The 17,417-nt window shown below is 38.3% G+C and overlaps 1 protein-coding gene across 1 annotated transcript; it reads right to left on the reverse strand.

Annotated features, from left to right (window-relative positions):
* Nucleotides 1–9,382: 9,382 nt before the first annotated feature.
* Nucleotides 9,383–17,417, reverse strand: CANT1 (calcium activated nucleotidase 1). The gene is given in 5 exon segments (XM_070934692.1): nt 9,383–11,130; nt 11,719–11,922; nt 14,011–14,668; nt 17,324–17,392; nt 17,394–17,417. Coding segments are annotated over 5 exon segments (1,326 nt in total). The 3' UTR covers nt 9,383–10,759.

A 17,417-nucleotide genomic window follows, 5' to 3' on the forward strand; every position in this document is an offset into this window, starting at 1 on the left:
TATAGACCATTAATTAAGCGCCTGTTCTATATAATCTTTCATGTAACAACTTGTAGATAACATCTCTTAATTTGGTAAGGGCTGGGTGAGTTTACAATTAGTGTGTGTGAGTATATGTTCATGTAAAGTGAGCAAGAATATTTCTGTTCTACAGATTATATTGTAACCTAGGTGATAAGAAGGCTTGCTTTAGCAAAATGTAACTATTGTTTTGACCATTGCAAATATGCAGCCATCTCAGAAAATTTAGATTTCAAGAAAATGGTGAAAGAACCCTGCAGCTTTTTGTAACATTAGGAATTAATAGTGACAATGTAGTTTTTCAAACTGAAGTGTTCTTACCCATACCTGAGTCCCAGTCTAAAGTAAATAAAGATTCACCGCAGGCATAAACATCAAAGATGTAACTGAATGCAGCTTGTAAAGACAGTGTAGCACCTGAAAATGAGGCAAGATGTGAATAATCTGAAAATAAGTTTATTTTCTCCCTTTGGCACTATGCACATTGCACAGTATCTACCAATTGCTGTAAACATAAAAAAAATTGAGACAAATGATATTCACTTTGATTTCTTTCTTCTAGAATATGTTGTTTCTTTTTAATACGTAAGTTAGGATCTCCAGATGTATTGGAAGAATTTCAGATTGGAGGAAGGTAACTTAAATTATAAAAAAATTACGTAAGGGAGTACAAGAAGATAATGACAAGTTTGAATTGTGATACTTGCAGTGGTCAAACTTCAATGTATCCTGTAATACTATGCCCTTCTCTAGTGCTATCTTTTCATGCACTATGGCCTCCAAACTAGGGATTCTGAAGAAAGGCAGGAATGCCACAAACAGAGAATAAGATATTTGAGGCATAGGGTATCTTTAGCGTAAACTGCACGGTATGTCTTAAGGTTCATGGAAAGGTGGGAGAATCCCTGACCTGTCTAAAATATTTTACCAGATTTCTGCATTGTTCCTCTCCAGAAATTGTTTCAAAGAGGTTGGTAGCCAAAACATTTGAAAGAGGACATTACCGTGATAGCAACCTTTTCTCTTTCAAACAAAACTGGTAAGGGTTGTTTACTCTGCCATTAGCAGCAGGTCGAAGTGGCTCTTTAAAAGAGGTCACACAAGTTGAAGAACATACATTCAGTGTCTCTTATTAATCACTTAATGCTCCAATTAGAAACCAATGAAATTTATCTTTCATTGTCCTCCATCATTCACTCATTCATTCATTCATTCAATTTTTCCCCCATGCCATCACTCTGCTAAACAACTAATTGCCACAACACTGTCTATGCCCTGGGATGCCAAATCACGTAGTAGGGCTGTATTACTATTATCCTTCTCATCTTTCCTATTATTTATTTCCTTAGTGTCCTATGACTATAACTTTGTTGTTTGGACCTTACGATTTATGTTGATTGCTTTTATTAGTATCTTGTTATGTATATTGAATCAAATCAGTGATTCTGGGCAACAAACAATCATAAAAACAATTAAAAGAGTCAAAACATAATACAAATAGCAGCCAATAGGTATAATCTGTCTGTCAATATAGCCAGGAAATGGGGCCCTTCACACACTCAGGACTCCTGGCCTGGGCACATAGCCAGGTTTTCAAGGCCTTTCAGAAGGCCAGCAGGATCAGGGTCAGCCTGATTTCAGGAGAGACAATGTTCCAGAGGGCATGCGCTATGGCAGACCTGGTGCCTGCCAGCTGATGTTCCTTGGTTGACAGGACCCAGAGCATGCTCATCCTACCAGACTGGATTGTAAGGATAGAAACAACTGAAAGAAGATGGTCCCTCAAGTATCCCTGTCCCAAGCAATGGAGAGCTTTAAAGATAAGAACTAGCACTTTGAATTGCACCCAAAAACACACTGGCAACCAATGTAGCCCCAGAAACAATGGTGGTACATGTGCCAAATAACTGCAACTATTTACATCCTCATTCTGTACCAGCTGAAGCTACTGAATGCTCCTCAAGGAAAGCCTCATGTAGATCTCTTTGCAGTAGTCCAAAGGGAAGGTCACAAGAATGAGTGACAGTGACCAGGGCATCCATATCCAGGAATGGGGACAATTGGTGCATAAACCACAGGTATGTTGTGGCCCCCTTAGCCACAGCTATCACCTGCTCTTCCGGCAGGAGCCAACATTTGAATTATGACCAAATTTTCTGTGTGATGGTTTTACTGATCAGTAGTGTCTTTTGAGCTTCTAGATGAACACCCTTCTTTTATTGAATATGATCATGAAGTGCACACAGAGAAAGATTAGAAATCATAAATATGACCTAAAATGTGATCTGTTTGCTATATAAGTACTATACTAGATAAAGAAATCTAATTAAACAAATGAGTCAAAAACATACTTGTCTATTGATTTATTGAGGAAAATGAACCAAAACTACATTGTGTGTGTTTGGGGGAAGTATGTGAATTTTTTAAAAAAAAAAAAATATTTATTTACATTTATCAATAAAAAAGAAGACAACACACCATATAAATGACAAACAGAACAATAAAACAAATAACATATATGCCTATAAGTAGTACCTTAATAACTTAATATTTGGTACAGTATATCTATAATACATTCCGGGGGAGGCAGAACAAGCTAATTTACATTTATAAATCAATTAGGTCTATCCGACCTCATTATTCATTATAATATTCATTATAATTATTCTTTATACATACAATAAGTATGTGAATTTTTACTTTCAATAATCGGCCAAAACTGCCAAATAGCTAAGTTTCCAATAACTGTTGTTCACTCCCGTGCATCAGCTTGGAGGAATTTCAACCCATTTCTCTTTGCAAAACAGCTTCAACTCAACTATTGGTGGAGTTCCTCACATAATCTGCCCACTTCTACCACATTTCTATAGGATTAAAGTCAGGACTTTGACTCGGTTATTCCAAAACACTACCTTTCTTCTGTTTTACCCATTCTTTGGTCATACAACTTGTGTGTTTTGGGTCATTGTTTTGCTGCATGACCCACTTTCTCTTAAGCTTCAATTCATGGACAGATACCCTGCCATTTCCTATAGAATTTGCTGGTACAATTCAGAATTCATATAATCAATGATGAAAAGCCATTCTGGTTGAGAGGCAACAAAGCAGGCCCGAACCATGGAACAATCAACACTTTGGTTCACAGATGTGATAAGGTTTTTATGCTGCAATGCAGGGTTTATCTTTTGCCAAACATAACATTTTTCATTCAAGCCAAAAAGTTCTATTTTGGTCTCATCCACCCACATTCTTCCAATAACCTTGTGGCTTATCCATGTGGTCTTTTGCAAACTGTGGATGGGCTACATTTTTGGGAGTTTTTCCTTGTAACCTTGTTGTGCACACCATTGTTGTTCAGTGGTGGTCTCATGAATAGAGATGTTTGCCAATGCAAGGGAGGCCTTTAATTCCTTATACTTTACCAGGGTTCTCTTGAGACCTCCTGGAGTATTACTCACCTTGCTCTTAGTGGAAACTTGGCTGGTCAACCACTCCTAGGGAGGATAATAATAGGGCTAACATTTTATCACCAGGATTAAAACTTGATGCAAAGACTTTCATTTAATCTTTTACCTTTTCATCTTTATTTTAACTTTATGTCTATAATTTCAGGACAAACTAGCTGGAGAAGTGAAATGGGAGAAATCCTTCCAATTGAGGTAAAATTATAAGCAATAATTTGCAGTCGCTTTTCCTTATTTTACAATATGCATTATTTTTAATGATGGCTAATTGTTTCATTTTCCTCAATATTCTATGAGAGATTGCTGTTTGAGCACTATTTTTAATCTTACTGGCAGTAAATATCTTATTCCATCCAATTGTCATATGATCACCTAAAGCCAAAATACAGGATTACTGTAACTGTTTAGCTTTATGTGCATTTGACAATCTGAAAGGAATTCTACTCCCTCGTTCTCTTTTTCTTATTTTTAATAACATTGACTTTTAAATCATAAAATGGATTATTTGTTTTCATCTCCTCAACAGGAGACAGAGTAGTGGATTTTTGTCAAAAGAAACATTTTGAAAATGGCAACAAGTCAGACAAATTGAAGCTTACTTATTGCTAAAGAAACAAGAGATTATCCTGGGTAATCAATTAGATTCAACAGTGTCAAGAACTTCTTTTCTCATGGAAAAAATTCATCTTGATCTATAAAAAAAGAAATGACTAAAGCAGTGTTTCTCAGCCTTGGCAACTTTAAGATATGTAGATCACATGGCTGGGGGGATTCTGGGAGTTGAAGTTGAAACTGTGCTGAGAAAATTCTGAAGTAAAGTTGTATTGGCTGGAGAATTCTGGGAGTTGAAGTCCACATGTCTTAAAATTGCCAAGACACAGGACTAAAGCATACATATCTATTTCCTTACTGAATGCAAACTACAAACTTTTATGGCATTACTAAGAAAATAAATAAATGGACTTTACTGAAATTAATACATTATACAGATTGATAACAACTGGATTTGTTACAAAAACATACACGAGGCATCACATATATCAGAACCTGCTGGATTTCACCGACACAACCTATAACCAGAAACTGCACCAAGGGAAGCAAGGCCGAAAGGCATGGTTGGGAAGGTTCAGACTCCTCCTGCTACAGTTGCAAGAAAAAGTATGTGAACCCTTTGGGATTACGTTTTGCATGAATTGGTCATAAAATGTGCTCTGAACTTCATCTAAGTCACAACAATAGAAAAACACAGTCTGCTTAAAATAATACTACACAAACATTAGATGTTGCCATGGTTTAATTGAACACAACATGTAAACATTCAAAGTGCAGGGAGGAAAAAGTATGTGAGCCCCTAGCCTAATGACTTCTCCAAGAGCTAATTCGAGCCAGGAGCGAGCCAACCTTGACTCCAAACAGTGTGATGATATTGGATGTGTTGCTGACAGCTGTCCTGTCCTTTAAAAACACACACCCGTTTTGGGTTTATTGTTTTCAAGAAGCACTGTCTGATGTGAACCATGCCTCGCAGAAAAAAGCTCTCAGAAGACCTACAATCAAGAATTGTTGACTTGCATGAAGCTGGAAAGGGTTACAAAAGTATCTCCAAAAGCCTTGACGTTCATGTGTCCACAAGACAGACTGTCTACAAAGGGAGAAAGTTTAGCACTGTTGCTACCAGGGTGGATAAAAATCAATGATTTTTTTAAAAAAATAAAAAAAATCAGATTTTTTTTATTTAAATCAGATTTTTTTGATTTAAATCGGATTTTTTTTATTTTTATTGAATTTATTTTAATAAAAAATTTTGGGGTAAAAATCTATCTTAAGGTTGTTTTCTATTTAAGATACATAAATAATTTAGTTTATTCAGCATGAAATGGAGCTTAGTTATGTAGCATGAGGCTGTATATTCTGCAACACTGGGACTATCAGTGAGTCAACAGTGGGTCAAAGGAGTAGCAGAGATGACAGTTGTTCTTTAAAAATTATGATTTAAATCGAGTTGATTTAAATCAAGCCTTTTTACTAGTGATTTAAATCATGATTTAGTGATTTAAATCACTCAATTTAAATCAAATCCACCCTGGTTGCTACTCTCCCTAGGCGTGGTCGTCCTGTAAAAATGACTGCAAGAGCACAGCGCCGAATGCTTCTTGAGGTAAAGAAGAATCCTAGAGTGTCAGCTAAAGACCTACAGAAATCTCTGGCACATGCTAACATTTTTGTTGACACATCTACAATAAGGAAAACATTAAACAAGAATGGAGTACATGGGAGGACACCACGGAGGAAGCCATTGCTGTCCAAAAAAAATATTGCAGCACGTTTGAAGTTTGCAAAAGAGCACCTGGATGTTCCACAGCACTACTGGCAAAATATACTGTGGATAGATGAAACCAAAAGTGAGTTGTTTGGGAAGAACACACAACACTATGTGTGGAGAAAAAAAGGCACAGCACACCAACATCAAAACCTCATCCCCACTGTAAAACATGGTGGAGGGAGCATCATGGTTTGGGGCCGCTTTGCTGCCTCAGGGCCTGGACGGATTGTTGTCATCAACAAAAATGAATTCCAGAGTTTATCAAGATATTTTGCAGGAAAATGTACGACCATCTGTCCGCCTGAAGCTCCGCAGAGGATGGGTGATGCAACAGGACAATGACCCAAAGCATACAAGTAATTCAACAAAAAAATGGCTTCAACAGCACAGAATATGCCTTCTGGAGTGGCCCAGTCAGAGTCCTGACCTCAATTCGATTAAAATGCTATGGCATGACTTTAAGAGAGCGATTCACACCAGACATCCCAAGAATATTGCTACACTGAAACAGTTTTGTGAAGAGGAATGGTCCAAAATTACTCCAGATCGTTGTGCAGGTCTGATCTGCAACTACAGGAAACGTTTGGTTAAGGTTATTGCTGCCAAAGGATGGTCAACCAGTTATTAAGTCCAAAGGTTCACATACTTTTTCCTCCCTGCACTTTGAATGTTTACATGTTGTGTTCAATTAAACCATGGCAACATCTAATGTTTGTGTAGTATTATTTTAAGCAGACTGTGTTTTTCTATTGTTGTGACTTAGATGAAGTTCAGAGCACATTTTATGACCAATTCATGCAAAACGTAATCCCAAGGAGTTCACATACTTTTTCTTGCAACTGTATCTGTCAATAGGTGTCCCATCTCCAACCATCCAGCCAGGTTGTCTGAACCTAGGATATTTGAAAAATATTGAAAACAAGAACCAACATATCCTAATAATAATAATAATTTTATTGTCATTGTACATGTATACACAGTATACCCATACAACGAAATTCACTTAACACCTGAAAACCAAGTCCAACACACATAACAATCCCCAAACACACACACACCCACCACAAATCCTGTTCACATATCTTAAATGGTTAGCCAATCCCCCAGTAAAACAAGAGAGAGGTGAAGAGAGACCAAAGGCATTAAGAAAGACTCACCTCAGCACACACACTGATACAAGTAGTCCTCAACTTAAGACCACATTTGAGCCCAAAATTTCTGTTGCTAAGTGAGTTTTGCCCCATTCTACGATTTTTCTTGTCACAGTGTTAAGTGAACCACTGCAGTTGATAAGTTAGTAACCAGGTTGTAAAGTGAATCTGGATTCCCCATTGACTTTGCTTGTCAGGTCGCAAAAAGGGATCACAATGACCCCAGGACACTGCAACCGTCTTAAATATGAATCAGTTGCCAAGCACCTGAATTTTGATCACATGAGGGGTGGGAATGCTGCAACGCAATAGTTGTTAAGTGTGAAAAATGGTCATAGGTTAGTTTTTTCAGTGCTGTTGTAACTTTGAATGGTCACTAAATGAACTGTTATAAATCGAGGACTCACAAGAATCTGCATTGTAATCTTTTCCCTTGCAATAAATCTGATTAATAAAATTTTAAAAGAATCTTTCTCTCAGGACATTTATTCTCCACTTCTATCTTTTTTAAAAAAAATCATCTTTTAAAAATAAAACTTCCATAGAGAACAAGATGCTGTATCTGCAGATATAAGAGTTATTTACAGAGAGGAAAATGCTGGTACAGTATTGGGAGTAGCTTTTCCCAAACTTGTCCCCTCTATTATAAATGTCTTCCAACACTACCATTAGTCATGCCATCTAAAACTCATGGGAGATGGTTTAATAAATCTAGAGGGCATCAGAGTAAAGAGATCATAAGAGGGAATAACCTGCAAAAGTTCATACAAAGATGGCAGAGCCATGTGAAAAATTGGATTACTGAATTCTGAACTTCCTTAAATAAATCTGAATTTAAATTTAAAAATTTTGAGCAAAATCACACAAAATATAATTTTGGACATACAAGGATGAGATTAAATCAATGGCTCAGGAGCTTAATCAGAAGTCTATCTTGTAGATTACCTGCCTGATTGTGTTTGGGCTGGCTAATTCAGCAGGAGAAGTTGAACATCCATGGGACAAAGGCAGATAGCTTCAAAGTAAAAGAAATTATCATGATATCCAAATTAGATTTGGATTTAATTTGCTAATTTGCGCAGAGGTGAGGATGTTTAACAATTGAACAGTATTTCTGCCAGAGTTTTAAATTAACTAATGTATAGGTCCTTTGTGAAGTATTTGAAAAAGAATGAAATCTTTTCTCCTTCTCTGAGAAGTCAGAAATATATTTGCATTTTTCCAGAGTTCTGGCATTTTGCTCACAAGTCAATCCCTACTAACTAAAATTCAAATTATTTTTGCTTCTTGTTATCAACCCCTTAATAACAAAGACATACCACACAAAGAACTAGAGTGATGCTAATGAGCACATATTTAAATATTATACATGGGCATCTAAGAAAAAAAATCCTTAAATTGTTACTAAGTAACATTTTAACCAATTTAACTCTTATTAGCAGATTACAAAAACCAATTCAACCTTATATAGGCAATATTCTCAATACAAAATGGGAGGCAGTTATCAAAATCTGGCTTTGCGTGTCCAAACTAATTTATTATTTTTGTATGTTTTAGTCTCTTACATTTACGATCTAAATCTTAAATGTATCTAACAGTAAATGCCAACACAAACAAATACTGACTGGACTTGACACATTTGATGTAAATGCTAGCCACGCCCCAGAGAATGTTCTGATCCTTTCAAGGAAAGCTGACAGAGGTCTTTATGTCATGGCTATGTCACAAATAAGTATAGTAGCGCCATCTAGTGATCAGCCTTTCTGAATTTCACACAATATTCAAAATGTATCATTTTTTCTATTCCGCCCTTCTTACGTATGCATCACTTTATGGTTCATGCTCTTAAGATACAAACCAAAAGTACTGGGCGGAAATGTTTAGGGAACATGTACGTCAATCCCCCACTAGAAATGCATCCGATTTTATATGATGCACTGTGAAAGAGAAATTGCAGTTCAATGGTAATAGCGCATATTTTGCATGCAAATTAGCTTAGCATCAGTCTCTAAAGAAAATTACCAGTTAGAATAGGGAATATTGAACACAATGAGCACAATGGTTTGGTAGAAAGCTCATTCCTTTATATTCACACAATTTATGGCACAGCCTTCAATTGTATACATTTTGGTATATCCAAAAAATCATTACATTTCTTTGGAGTTTGTATAGCACAGGGTTGTCAAACTCAAGGCCTGGGGGTCGGATTCAGCCCACGGGGTGCTTAGATCTGACCTGTGGGGCCACCCTGGAAACAGCAAACACCCTGGCTAGTGGTACCTCTACCAGCAAAAATAGGCTCCTGAGCTCCATTTTCGTCTGCGACAGCTTACTATAACCCTTTGCCAGAGAAAATGGAGCTCAGGAAGGCCCTCCCGAGCTCCATTTTCTCTGGCAGAGGGTTGCAGGAAGCCGTTGCAGCTGAAAACGGAGCTCATGAGCCCATTTTTGCTGGCAGAGCGCTCAGCCATCACAGGTGCCCCCGACACGAGTGATGTCACTTTGACCATGCCCACCCTGGCCACGCCCACCCTGGCCTCCCAAGGTCAAATAGAACCATGATGTGGCCCTCAATAAAATCGAGTTTGACATCCTGGTGTGACTCATCTTCCTACAAAAGCGTTCCTTAATATTTGTGTTTCTTAAACATACATTTTTATCTTAACTGCTTAAAAGCTGACACGTTATGACTGTGAACACATTTTTTGTTTCATTTCAGGTAATAGGTAAAAAGGTAAAAACAGGTAAAAAGTATAAGTAAGTATAGATAAAACATAGGTAAGTTCAGGTAACTTTCAAAATATAAAAGCTGTTGATAATTTATTTGAAAAATAAGACACAGTGCTAGGATTGAAATAAAACTTCCAGAAAATGTCCAGCAATGAGAAGAGCCATGGAAGCAAAGTAATATCACTTGCCCATTTTATTACACATAAAGGATGAAGGATGAATACTTAAAATTCTTCAGCTGGAATAACTTTAGAACCTGATTCCAGCTACAATATTTTCATAAGATCTTGTTTCCTAACACTGAAAACAATTTATTTTTTTTTAATGAAGGATCACGAAAAACTACGACATATGTGTCTTTTAGGTTTCTTACCAATATGAAGCTTGATTTCTCAATATTAAGATTACCAAAAGGAAACTCTTTGCCTTTAGAGACAAAGGCAGAACAGAACCTCTCAAACAGAAGATGAGCCTTTTGTTCCAGAAAGTTCCAAGTTATGGCATCAGCTCCTTTTCTGCTGTTATCACAAAGTTTCCTGATTAGAGGCCAAAGCCCCACCTGCAATTTCCTATCAAAAAGGAAACTGTGCAGACAAGATTAAAATGACTGTTGCAGGGATAGGCAGAGTCAAAAGAAAAACCTTCCAAATGTTTGACTTATATCTTTGCTGAATAACTGGGTTTGAAGACTTTTTCTTCTCAGCAAAGGCACATGTGAATAGTCAGGGGACAGGAGGGAGGAGGGAAGAATAAGGCAATTCATTAGGTTTGCTCTGCCAAATTAATAGCCTGATTGAATAAAGGAGAGAGTGGGCTAAATCCTAGGACACAATAGAACAGAGGGGAAAAAAAGGCTGTACAGGCTTTGTACCACTAGGGGGCAGCACAATTGCCAAGTAGTTTTTACAGAGATGAAAACTATGCCAAGAGAAGCACTTCAATGTCCCATAATGCTCTGCAGCAGAAGCAGAGTTAGAGTAATAAACAGGAACAGAACTTCTGCCACCTCTCAGCAGTTCATCTGACCTCCTTAAAAGTATGACTTCTTTTAATTAGATAAAATATTTTAATTAGATAAACTCAATACCCTCATATTTGACAGAACCAATGCGAGTTTCAGGTAACAGGCACCGTCCATCCAGCATGAAGGCAGTGATATAGGTTGCCACATGTCCAGCATCCTCTTCAGATTTTAATGCCACAATTATCTGATCATCAGTGTCAGGGACAAACTTGAAGGAGGAGAAGCCGTGGGTGGGAATGATATCACCAATATGGCTCACAGAGATATCAGTGAAGTCTGGTGTGGAGCTAAGAAGCAAGTTGGTGCCACGATGCTCATCCTCCTGCTCATTGTAGCGTCCATGGCTGGCACGGCGTGGCAGGAAGAACCAACGCTGCAGTCTCTCACTCCAAGAGGCAGATTCATGGATCAAGTAACCTGGGAAGCATATAGAACCAATATAGATATTCGCAAGCACAACCAGAAAGACTTACAGAATAACAGAACTGGAAGGGATTTTGCATGGAGTCCATTAAATGGCTAGTATGAATGTGTGTTGTTGCCGGGGTAGGTGGGGGGTTATTTTATTCTTCTTCTTTTTATTTCTTTTATATGGTGTTTTTATTTCCTTGAGTAGCCATGTCTGAGTAGGCGGCAATATAAATTTTCTAAATAAATAAATAAGTTTTCTAGTGCAACTCAGTGCACAAGCAGGAAAACAACACAGCGCAAGCTGACAAAGTTCCAAGGAAGAAGAACCATAATATTACAAGATTAAACAATGATGATAGAAACTTTAGAGATATTGATCTCGGTAAATCATAGCCAGCATAAGAATAGACATTATTATTCTCTAAGGACACTCATACTTTTCATCCTCAAAATCCAAATCCTCTTTGACTTTTTAATCCCAACAATTAAGTGTGTATAAGCCTTCATTTTACAAGGAAGTACTAGAAGCAGAATTATGCATAATGTTTAGCTGTTGGCAGGTTTATTGTTAACAGAAGCCAGTCCATTGCTCACCTGGAGACTTGATCCCAGCTGCAGTCCGGAGTGCATTGTAATTGATCACCCAGTTCTCGTGAGCCACGTCACCTTTGTAGCCAATGACTTTCACCCATTCTGGATTTTGATTGAGCACCTCTCCTGTAGTTGTAGTCCATTCCTTGCCCAGGCCTCCCACATAGAGGTGCTCATCCTTCACTGCCAACCATTCTGCCTTAAATCCTGAACAAAATGTGAGACAGTGTAAGTAAGACAACACATATCCAACCCAAACTACTGCTCCCCCTCCCCCCGACAGTTCCCTTAAGGCAGGCACCAGTTTCCCCAGTAGGTTGAAAAGGGTCTGTCTCATCTTTAAGACAAATATTAAAATTTCTCAGGATTTGTTCAAAGCATGAGTAAAATACAGATTGACCAAATGTCTATGGAGTTTCTCAAACATTCAAGTCATGATTGTCCCAAAGATACTTTTTCCAAATGGCAACTGGACTTCCTTGGTTTTTTGTTTGAAAAATCGGAATCCTTCCTTTCCCCATCAGTCAGTTAAAACTGAAGCTTCTTGGATGAGAAGTGAATCATTTTCAAACAAAAATCCCAAGAAGGTCCAGTTGCCTTTTGGAAAAAACACCTTTGAGACAATTTGGCCAAATTACCTTAAGAATTATTTTCTTCAACATAAACTTGCCTCCTCTACCACCAGTCGGTCTCTTATTTTTCAAGTGCTTCTAGACACCCTCTCGTATTAATAACTATTTGTTCTTCCACTGTAAGTTACAAGTGTAACATGGTTTTTCAAAACCATCTGATGTAGTTTCTATATCTTCTATTTCTTTACATCAGAAGTTCTGAGAACTTTTGAGTCTGGAGAACCTTTCAGGGGGTCTGCGAAGTCAAATATATAATTTTTTAAAATTATCAGTTTTAATTTTTAACACAATAAATAGCAACAGATATAAGCTACATAAACCAAAACTCTTTGGTGTTCTTAAGAATGTACAGTAACCCACAATTTATGACCGGTCACTTAGCAACCATTCAAAGTTATGACAGACTTACCGTGTGTGTGTGTGTGTGTGTGTGTGTGTGTGTGTGTGTGTGTGTGTGTGTGTGTGTACATACAACCCAGTTTCGAAGTTCTCATAATTTGCCCACCCCCTCCTCCGGTGGTCATATGGCTGCACTTTGGGGCATTTTTATGGCCATTTGTAGCATTCTGCAGTCACATGATCAGGTTTTATGATGATTTTCCTGAAAATGGACATTTACTTCTGGTTTTTGGCAAATCCAGCCCATAGCAAATCAAGGGTTCAGTTAACAACTATGGCATTTGCTTAATGACCCCTGTAAAAAAGGTCATAGATTTGGGTTGGTCACAAGACCAATCCAATTTACAACCATCGTGACTTACAACCATAATAGGCAGACTCCATTACAGTTATAATTCAAGGACTATAAAGGGGTCCTAACACCAAAATGTTTCAGAACTGCCTATTTATATTATTATATTCTGCAGATAAAAATGTCTTATTGTCATGATTTTTATATGGGTTATGATCTTGACATAGGTAATAATTTATAAAACATATCTACAGCAACTCAATACATTCCTTCAATGTTTTACCACAGACAACATTTTTATCAGTTTTTTTAAAAAACCTCATAATACTGGAAAACTGTTCCATCTTTTTCTTTTTGCAGTTTTAATGCTATTTCTATAAATCGCCCTGAATCATTAAAGGTATAAGAAACAAGACATGCTAAATAATTTAGTATAAAACGCTATAGCACTCTTCCATCAAGGTGTGCATGCATGTATATAAAATGGAAACAGAAGTTTCCATTGACCATTATTTTAACAAACTGGATAATGGAAAAAGCATTACAGCTACATGAACAGTGTTATAATGTTCTTTAATATAAATATTTCAATATTAATGTATTAAAAACACAACCAAAAATTCCAAATCAAAAGCACTTCAAATATTATATTCTTCCTTTTTTCTTGCTTTTATAGTATATTTCATTTTTTAACATTTTTGAAGATGGGGTGTGTGTAGTGATTTTAGGCCAAAGGCAGAACAATTGTAAAATAAACATTTCTTTTACCTCTAAAGAAGTTTCACCTCTACTAGACAATGTAACAGAATGTTAGTAAATTGGGTAAAGTTCAAAAAAGGAGGCATGATATTTAGAGAATTTTGAAAGGTTTCTGGTGGCTATAGCGTTACTTGTAATATTAAGAAACTGAGGAACTACATAAAGGTTAGGGAACCTTCCAATATAAAACCTAGAACTTAAACCTGAGCTCACCTTTGTCAACTGTGCCATCTCCATCAGATAATATCACCCAAGGTACCACCCTGGTGTCATCAATCTGGTAGACCACACCCGTTCGATCATCCACGGCATAGAGTTTACCATTAAAGACTACCAGTTCAGAAAGCTCCATGCCACGTCCTTTTTCCGCTAGGTGAGATTCCAATATATGGTCCTTTGTATCCCACTCAATAGAGACATGGTCCCCACTGGCTGACAATGTGAGATAACCCTTCTTCAAGTAGCTGAACCAGGTGTGCTCATTGGGACCCTTGGAGTTTGTGTCAAGGTCAGCAATGAGTCCAATACGGTACCGCACACCTTCTGGTATCCGCTGGGGTGGTGACAGTGGGTAAGTGTCATTATACCTCTCACTGGATAGAACATTAAGCCTCCAGGTATGAGCATTGAGAGGAACTGGCCTGTTTGCAGGGGATGAACGCTGGAAACAAAGGAGAAGCAACACTAGGACAAGGGCCAGAGTGGTTGCCACAATGGCCTTCCAACGTAGGCGGAAACGGGGGTCAGCTGCTTTGGTCATGGACGCCAGCACTGGAAGACTGCCCACACTAATCCTCAAGGGATTCAGAGTATCATCCCATTGCAGGCGTGGACGAGCTGAGATGGGCATCAGCCTGAGGTTCCCGGGAACCTTGGAAAGAAAAGGCAAGGTCAGCATGAAAGGATGGGGATAATGAACACACCAATTGAGTACTGTGGTAATTGCCCAGGTCTACTGGAGGACAAGGAAAAGACAAGAAACCTAGAAAGAGCTGCCACAGCAATGACAGAATGTCAGACAACTAACTGAGAAATTCTGCAGTGGACCAGGAAACAAGACTAAGTAGGCTGTGTCCTTTCAAGAAATACTTGGGATACCTGGTGGAGCTGGAGGAAATTGCGTATGAGAAACTGACACATAGAAAGCAGAACTGCCAAATGATTAACACATTTTTAGTGACTAATGGTTTTCTCTTTAATCAGGAATTGGTTAAAATAATATAGATTTAAAACCTTATTAAATGTGTCTTGTTAAAATAACATAGCTCACAATCTATTATTTTGCCTTTCTTCCAAAGAGTTCAGGATAGGTATCATCTCCCATTTTATTGGCAAAAAACACCTCCATGAGATAGGTCAGGATAAAAGACATGACTTGACCGAGGCCACTCATTAAGCTCTATCCAAGTTAAGTCTAAATCCTTTGCCACAGAGGCTGTTCATATACAAAACTATCCTACGCTGCTTGAAGATAATGATATCTTTAAAGCTAAACATAAGACCAAAATAGCAAACAGCAGTATACTTACAAAGTGATCCCAACTTACAGAATTTGTTCTCAACAATTAAAATAAACTCATAATCATCAGTTAAACTGTTGCTGCTAAATCAATTAAAAGTGAAAGTTCAACCCCAAATAAAATGGTGCTGGAAGGTAACACTAGGTGGCTCAGTGGCTAAGACACTGAGCTTGTTGATCAGAAAGGTCGGCAGTTCAGTGGTTCAAATCCCTAGTACAGGTCTCCTGCATGAGCAGAGGGTTGGACTAGATGACCTCCAAGGTCCCTTCCAACTCTGTTACTGTTAAATGGGAACATAAAAAGTAGTGTGCTGAAGTTATCCAACACACATCCCTTCACCTCCAGCAATTTTTCAATCCAATTTTCCTCTCCTTATCAATGAATAAGTTCCATGGCTGTGACCAGAAGTCACCACCAAACTTTCTACATGTTCTTTCAGAAAGCACTAGATTTAATACTTCACCTACCACTAGGAAACACCCCCTACTATACTGAGTAGAAATTAATACCCCTTACAGACCTGTTTGATCGCTCCAGAATCATATCTTGCTGGAACCTCAGGGGAGAAATTTTACTAACAGAATGCAACAGGTGGCAAAGCTCAACTCCTCCTCCAGAAGGATTGAGGAAATACAATCAGGAAATGTCAACAGGTCAAAAAGATTGCTGACTGGTCCAACCAGTTCCACTGAAAGACCCAAAAGGCATTTTTTTTCCTGCTCAAATAGTGATGGTGCTATGTCTCATATATTGCAAACTCCACCCTCTCAGAACTTATATAACAGTTCTCTCGATGTTACTCTACATTACTACCGGTAGATTTATCATACATCCGGGACTAGATAAAACAGCACTGCAATGAAATAGTAAGGGAGAAGGAAGCTTTTGTTAATGGTAAACATCCATATGGTGTTTACCATGCACATAGAGACTGAAAATCAGATGTTAAAATTCCATCAATTCCACAGCCAATTTACCCATAAGAATCTCTTTGCTGGAAGTTATATGAAGAGCTGAAAACATTTTTCCACTGACAACTCTCAGTTGGTGCAATGACAGTGCTGCATCGGAAGTCTTCCTGAATGAGACATTCTGGGAAATAAAAATGTTTGATGAGGGATAAATTGCTCGGGCAAGATTTGCGGAGGCATGACTGGCATCTTTGTGCCTAGGCAAGTATCCTATCAAGAGAAGTAATTGCTTCAGCATTTAACAAAATGCCTAGAGAAATTTCACAGCATTCCAGAGTTTTGAATATAAATATCACTGGGACCCAGAGTGAAGCAAATCAATTGATGGAAGCAGATCTGGCAGAAATGAAAAGCATGTATAGACAACTGTGCAAGGGACCAAGACTGCCATTGCTGTTCTGTGCTTTCCTGCTCCAATTATGCTATTATCTTTCTCTTCACTATCAGCATGTTTTTGGCTGCAGCAGCAGCATCCTCAGGTATTTCATTCTAGGGATGAAAAACTAGAGCAAACCGAAGCTTATTTTGAAAGGGCTGCTGCTGTCTTCATCAACTCCTTGCTTGGGGCAAGGGAGCCAATGGAAGGCAAGTCAGGAAAGGGGCACAAGGATGGACAAGAGTGATCAGTATCTGCATCACCAGGCCCCAATGGCTTTGACCTAAATCATAGAGGTCTGCTGCCATCCTATTTGTTCCCCTCCCCCCTCTGAAAGCTGACACTAGGTTTGCAGGTTAAGACAATAAAATCATCCCACATACAGCAAAAGCAATACCATACATAGGCTGGCACAACCTCTGAGGATGGAGACAGAGTAATATGATTAACTGAAAAAATGCCTTACCTAAACCCAGATAAAATGAATAGTTTGGGGGCAGGGGCAAGGGGCAAACTGAATCCAATCATATAAGAAAAAGAAAAAGGTGGGAATTGCATTTTCCTCTCAACCTCACCAGTTCCTCCTGAAAATCTAGGTATCTGGCAAAAGAAGCAAAAAACAAACCCCCCTACATCTCCCCCTTTTCTAACCCACTCACCGACCAGGCTCCTCCCCACACCGGGAACAACCGGAGGAGGGAAGATCTTCCTGCAGCAAGCCCACCCTCCCAAAATGACTGCAGATCCCAACAT

Source organism: Pituophis catenifer, unplaced genomic scaffold (assembly GCF_029215685.1).
Source record: "Pituophis catenifer annectens isolate HBS135680 unplaced genomic scaffold, rPitCat1.0.hap2 SCAF_2, whole genome shotgun sequence".
NCBI classification, from domain to species: Eukaryota; Metazoa; Chordata; class Lepidosauria; order Squamata; family Colubridae; genus Pituophis; species Pituophis catenifer.